Here is a 6,490-nt window from a genome sequence, read left to right as displayed (position 1 = left end):
AAGTTGACAGACTGTGAAATTTAACTGTATATCTCCCACTTACATTTTAATAGAAAAAAATAACTTTTACATCAATCAGACCAAATCCTAAGTGCAGAATTTCAGACAACAGTCAGTTGATAGAAGACATGATTTTTCAGATCTTTCCTGGCACTACTAAATTCCAGGTCTACAAACTGCCATTGACCTTGCCTGTTGCAGACTTAGTGTTTTTGAGATACAAGCTTCTTTGGAGATAAGACCAACTTTGGAGGACACTTTTATCAACCTCACCTTGATTTAGGGAAAATCCTTATTCCTTTCCTTTTATTCTCATCTTCTCTGTGTTCAAAACCCAGGGTTTTTAGAAGCAACATTATGGTCCACTCAATTGTTCATTTATTTACAAACATTTTATAAATTCCCACAATTGTTTTTAGGTAATGTGCTGAATGCTGGTAAAACAAAAATGAACAAAGCACTGTCCCTTTCCCCAGTCACTGGAGAAGACAGTGCAATCGCGTGGTATTGGCGTTAAGACAGAAGTCTGTTCAGGGTTACACTTGGGGTCACAAAAAGTGAGTGGTAAATCCTACCTCCAATAATACCAAGATGTGTTCATATATCTACCATAGCTTAATTTTTAAAATTCTTATATTTGTATAGAATATAGCATTAGAAAAATTAGTACTACAACCATGTTTGACCAGAAACCACATAATGCCTAAAAGTTCTGATTTTATTACAAATATTTATTATTGTTGCTCTACTATTACATTTGGCACATCTATGGGTTTTTTTTATTTCCAAAATGCTTTGCTAATCTGTAACTTATTATTACTTACAGCTTTTGTTGTTGAAAAGATTTTCCTACAGCAAGGTACAAAAAAGGCATTCTAGTGAAAACATTTTAAATTACACTAGTTACCAAAAGACTATCTTTATGTATCACTGTTCTATTGAAATTTTCTTTTCAATCAAATTCCATTCATTTCTACATAATGCATGTCAATAACAGCTACCATGGAAAATAACCACAAGCAAAACTGTTTTTCTACCTGTCCTCATTTTTTGCCACTCCTCATGTTTCCTTCTATTTCTATTTGTGAAAGTTTGAATCCCTCCTTCTTGACGCCCTTAAATCCATAATTACTTCTTATGACAACTCTTTTGACGCCCACATTATAAATTATTCATTATTTTGAATGACGCCTTAATTTCAAATGCACTCTTGTACTCCTACTTTGTCTTCTGTATTTTCTCCTATATTATTTTATACTTTTAAATAATCTTGCTTTGAGACTTCTGGCATCTTTCTTTTTCTCTGAGAGATGCCCCTAGAATGCTGTTGCTACAGGGAACTTAAAAATCAAGTGATTCTGGTATTTCCCTTATTCGCTCTTACTTCATTCCTGTTTTCTTCCTTTGCTCTTCCAGTTCCTTACATCTAGAGTGTTCTCTTCTGCCCCATCTAGCCTGTCCTTTAGCCACTTCCTTCAAAACCTGATACAATATTAATTTCCTTCAGACAACTCTCCTGGACTAACCTACTCCAATTTACTGTTTCTTTCGACCTCTGGGAATGTCACTATAAACTATACATTTCATTCTCATTTACTTGGAAAGTGTTTGTTTTTGAAATTTCATTCATCTATTTAGTTATACATTTTGTAATATTATTTATATAATTACTATATGCCTTTTCTAATTCCTGATTTTTCCTTCTTATTAGTTTTAATGATAACCATTATTTTATAACATAAACATGTAATTGGTTGCTTACTATCTGTCTCTCCTGCTAGAATACAAGCCCTTTTGGATAATTGCTTATTGCTGTATCCCCAGAGCCTAAAAAATATACACAGTAATTGCTCAATTAATATTATAGTATCTTTGAAATATCATTCGGATATTAGTGAAATGAAAGTGCTCACAAATGCTTGCTGATTTTTTTAAACCCCATTTTGGCTGGAATGGCTCACACGTTTTGTAACAGGTGGGATGTATTTTGCTGTAAGATGCAGAAAACCTTACCAACACAGACTTAAATCAAAAGACACCAGCTATTTACTTAGCCATAAGTCCAAAGATAGGAAGTTCTAATGTTAGTTTGACTGTCCAATGTTGTCATGCAGAACCTAGGTTCTTTCCATCCTCCTCCTTGGCCATCTGAAGTTGCTGGCTTTCTACGGTACTGCATCATAATGCCATAATGCATCATAGCCCCAAGATGGTGGCCACATTCTCGTATTTCAATGTGTAAAGCAGGAAGCAAGGAGAGTGACATCAGTAAACAGGGATATTTCCTCACTCTTGTCAATATCCTAGAAATCCCTCCAGCCCCAGCAGCCTTCTCCCCATTCCGATGACAAGAACTGAGTCACATGCCTACTTCTGGACTAACGGTGGGCAGAGGGAAAGCAACGCTATTAAAGTCCGATCCTGATTCATCCCAGCTTCTTTGGCAAAAATAAAGGGAAACTGCTAGGTACACAAGCAACACTGCCTGCTCTTCTGCTTTGTTAAATGAACCACACTGAAGCTCTGTTTTCCACAGAATCCTCCGGCTCTTAAGATTCTTCAGGCTTTTTCTTTTTTCTGCCTACATTTTAATCATTACGTATTTTCTTTCAGATTTTTTTTCTGATTAAAATGGCCTTTTGAAACATCTACTCTGTCCACCCATACATTTCTTTTATTGAGTTGTTCCCATACTTATTAATTTCTGCATTCTAATTCCTTTTCTTTTCAAAAACACTAAGACATATCACATTTTTAAAGGAAGAACAAAGTTTATTTTGCCCCTTCCTTTCCACTCTACATATATATTTCAGATTCTCAACTGTATTAGGAGCCTCAGAGGGCAAGAAACCATCGTTTGCTCTCCTTATAATTGCCAGCAGCGTTTCACAGGTGCTAAATGTACTTGACGTGCCCTTCCCCTTTATGGTTAATCAGAGGCATGCAGGCTTTAATAAGAAGCAATAGGAATCAGGGTTTTACAGTCAAAAAGTACCCCTCGCATTACAAATATCCTCTACTAATTTGGTTCTATTAAATTCTCTGCATATTTGCTTCTTGCTGGTGTCAGGAAGTCCCAGAATACAGTGGATTTCCCACTTCATACCACCTTTTCCAACATCTTTCACAGAAAGAAAGATGGACCTGGGTTTCCATGGTAACACAAGTGCAATAATTGAAGGTATCTGGCTACAGGTGAGATAACTCCCTTTCAGATTTAGTGGAGAGAGGAGAAATGAAGATTTTCTTTCCTTTTATTCTCCTGGCAATGCACTTCGGAAACTAAAGGGATCCTGCAGTGTCAGTTACAGCGTTAAGTTTTCACTGTCTTACAGATTTACAGCTCTTGGGCATAATTCACATTTCTTTTATATCATTTTTATTTTTTATTTCCCACCAACAAATGAATGAAGATATAAGTTATTTCTATAATCATCTCAGAATAGAGTTTATGCTGGCATCAGAATGAACATGACTAAGGGGTTAGAAAACAGACATCCATCTCCCCCTCAAGTCCTCTAAACTCTCTACACGTCCTGACATCCTTTTCATAGCAGCTAATCTTTCACCCAACATTTCACATACAGCCACAAATCAGGTAAGTACCATCATTTAAGCCAGAATAGGTGAGAAAATATGCTCTGACCTGTTATGTTTCTTTTGCCTCTTGGTGGTTAAAAATCAACCTTTATGGTACTGAGCATGAAATCTGAGGCCTGTCAATATAAGGCCTGTAAATAAATGAGCTGTAACCCCCCAAAGGGCTGCAGTCTCTATACTCCTTCTTATCAAAAACGTCAGCATTGATGAGAGGTCAGGGGAAATAGCCTGAGAAATGTCACAAAGCTGTCCTACTCTCTATTATGCTAAGTGGAGTGACTAAGGAGACTACTCACTATTTTTGTGACAGCTTCAGTCCAGAGCTTCTCAACATCTAGGGACCTAGGAGTCATGAAAACAGTTACTTAAGGCGACCTTCTGGACCCACAATCCCAATGCAAACTTCTCAAAAACACAAATCACTGAATCTTTATTCCTTGCAAAGTAAATGGACTTAGAGCTTCTCTGTAATGCAAGTACTAGACGGGTTGTCACGATCTAGAGAGAAAGCTTCATGCTTCCTGGCTCTATTTAACAAACCTAAGAACTTCTTATCACCAAGATGCACAATTAGAATCTTAGAAAAGACAGTCTGTCTTTCCTTGGAAAAGAAGTATAGCTGCTACTAACCTAAAGAAACCATGAATAAGCATACCAGTTTTACACAAAATATGAGACTTCTGGAAACCTAGGTGAACATCATACTTACCTACATCCTCTTGAAACATCCCTGCCAAAGTAGCTCAGATATGAAGCATCCATGTAAGTTCTCTCAATTTTAATTCACTATTTCACATTACTAGTCTAGGATGAAATAGTAGACCCTCTTCGGTTCCAATTCCCTTAAAACAGTCCTGACTCTTAGTCCTTTTTATTAATATAATACCTTCACTGCTGATTCTGGTGGCTCAGATAGTACCATTCATATTTTAACGATATGTAATCAAGAAATGCTGAGTTATATTTTACTACATACACATTTTTAAATTCAGAGGACATTTGTCCTTGATAATTTTAAATGAAAACTTGGTGTGTGTTGATTATAGCAAGGTAATGCAAATATAAGTTATCCATTCTAATATAACGAAGCCATAGGGAAATAGGAAACTACTAAATTTGAGTAGTCTTTGTAGTAGTTTGACTATCGACAGAAAAGATGGTGAAAGAACACCTGGCTTTTAACTCAGACCAAAATCCCCTCTGCATGATGACCTTGCGGGAAAGAGGAAAGGGGGAGAGGTATGCCAGGCTTTAACAATAGAACTACAGAAATGTATTATTCACAGGAAATGTGCGACAGTAACGAACGGATGAGACTAGTTTGAGAAGGACATAGTTTAAAGAAAGTAAACCAAGTAACCAGTAACTGCAAAAAATAATGCAGGAATGTTTGCGGATGTAACGTCTCCTAAATTTGACGTTATGGGTGGGAGAGGGTGTGTAACTAAGATGTAATGCTAGCGACAGAACGCTAAGTTTTAAAACTTAATAGTGAAAGAAAAAATAATGTTCTGGGAGGAACGCCTGGAAGACCCATGCAACTGCTGCACGATATCTCCTTAAGGACAGGAACATTTCTCACCCTGAAGACAAAAGTCCCTGTGTTCTCGATTCAGCCCACATCCCTCAGCACCATTTCCATGCCCATCATTTAGGCAGAATGCCACGGAGACGACGTTAAAAGTGGAATTCATCATTCTGGCTTGCAACCCATCTTGTTCTTTTGCCAGAACGGGGCACAGCAACTGGCTCCTCAATCTCTGCCCCTCCCAAAACCCAGCAGCCGGGCCCTGTCTCCATCCCGCCCGCCTCTGTGGCAAGGGGCTCGCGAGCTCTGGTTGGCTTGGTCGAAGCTTCCCATCACTCGCCAACTCACCTACGATTGGTTGGCAGAGCGTGCCCGAACCGTCCCGCCTGGCGAGGCACTGGGAGGTGTACTTGCGGATCCAGCGACAGATTTTTTTCCCTATTGGTTGAAGGAGGAAAGTCACGTGGTATGGGAAGGCTCTCTTATTGGTCGTGAATGGTACCATGGGGTGCAGAGACATGACGTGGTTGGCTAGAATGAATCCCAGCTTCCCACTAGATGCCCCTAGCCGGCTGTTGCTATGAGGTGTCCCTGGGCCTTCCGGCTGCCGGTTGGGGTTCCGCTCTCCAGGTTTTCAATTCACCAGTGGCTGACAGGGCGTGGGAAGAGCTCGACTGCAGTTCGGCACTGATAGGGGCGGATCTAGAAGAAATGTGGGCGGGTCCAGAGGATTGGTGGGCGGGACCCTGGAGACGACAGCGGGCTTGGACCCAACTTCCGTGGTGTGTGGCGGCCTCTGGCTCGCCCCTCTGGCGCGCTGCCGGAGGGGGCTGTCACCCTCCTATCAATGTCCTAACACTCGAAAGCTTCGTTTTGTTGCGTTTACACAACTTCAGGCTGAAGCCTGTAGGTGCCCGTCCCCTTAAAGCTACACATGCTAATACAAGATAAAACCAAAGCTCTAGAAGTGCTGACTGGGTGGCATCGGGCAAAGGCCCTCGCAGCCCCTCTTGGGCCTTGGGCATGTCTCCCCTTCAGTCCTCGCCTCAGGGTAAAGCTTGGAGGTAGCTCCGGCCCCTCTACCATCGCATCTCCGCCGAATTCTGAATGTGGGAGTCGGGTTGACTCTGCTCCCAGCTCGGGCGGGAACTGCGCATGCTCGGTACGTAAGGCCTGGGGTTTGACTGGGCGCGCAGAGTTCGGCGCTGCTGGGCAGTAGCGGTGCTTGTTTATCTCCGCGCCGGCAGAAGCTTCGGAGCCGCGCAGAGCCTCTCGGGAGCGCCCGCGGCCGGTCGCCTAGGCGACGGGGACGGGGGCGAGGCTGCGCCGCGGGCTCCGCCCTGGCCGCCGGACCCCGCCCCT

General features: G+C 41.4%; 1 protein-coding gene across 1 annotated transcript; it reads right to left on the bottom strand.

Moving 5' to 3' along the window:
* Positions 1-4,508: 4,508 nt before the first annotated feature.
* On the bottom strand, positions 4,509-6,256 carry LOC108516523 (uncharacterized). The gene has a single exon (XM_017854077.1). The coding sequence runs from the start codon at positions 5,646-5,648 to the stop codon at positions 5,160-5,162; it is 489 nt and encodes a 162-aa protein (XP_017709566.1). The 5' UTR covers positions 5,649-6,256; the 3' UTR covers positions 4,509-5,159.
* Positions 6,257-6,490: the final 234 nt, after the last annotated feature.

The sequence above is a fragment of the Rhinopithecus bieti genome, unplaced genomic scaffold (assembly GCF_001698545.2).
Source record: "Rhinopithecus bieti isolate Rb0 unplaced genomic scaffold, ASM169854v2 scaffold_37657, whole genome shotgun sequence".
Taxonomy (NCBI): Eukaryota; Metazoa; Chordata; class Mammalia; order Primates; family Cercopithecidae; genus Rhinopithecus; species Rhinopithecus bieti.
Note: the sequence above shows the minus strand (reverse complement) of the source record. Positions and strands in the feature narration are given on the sequence as shown.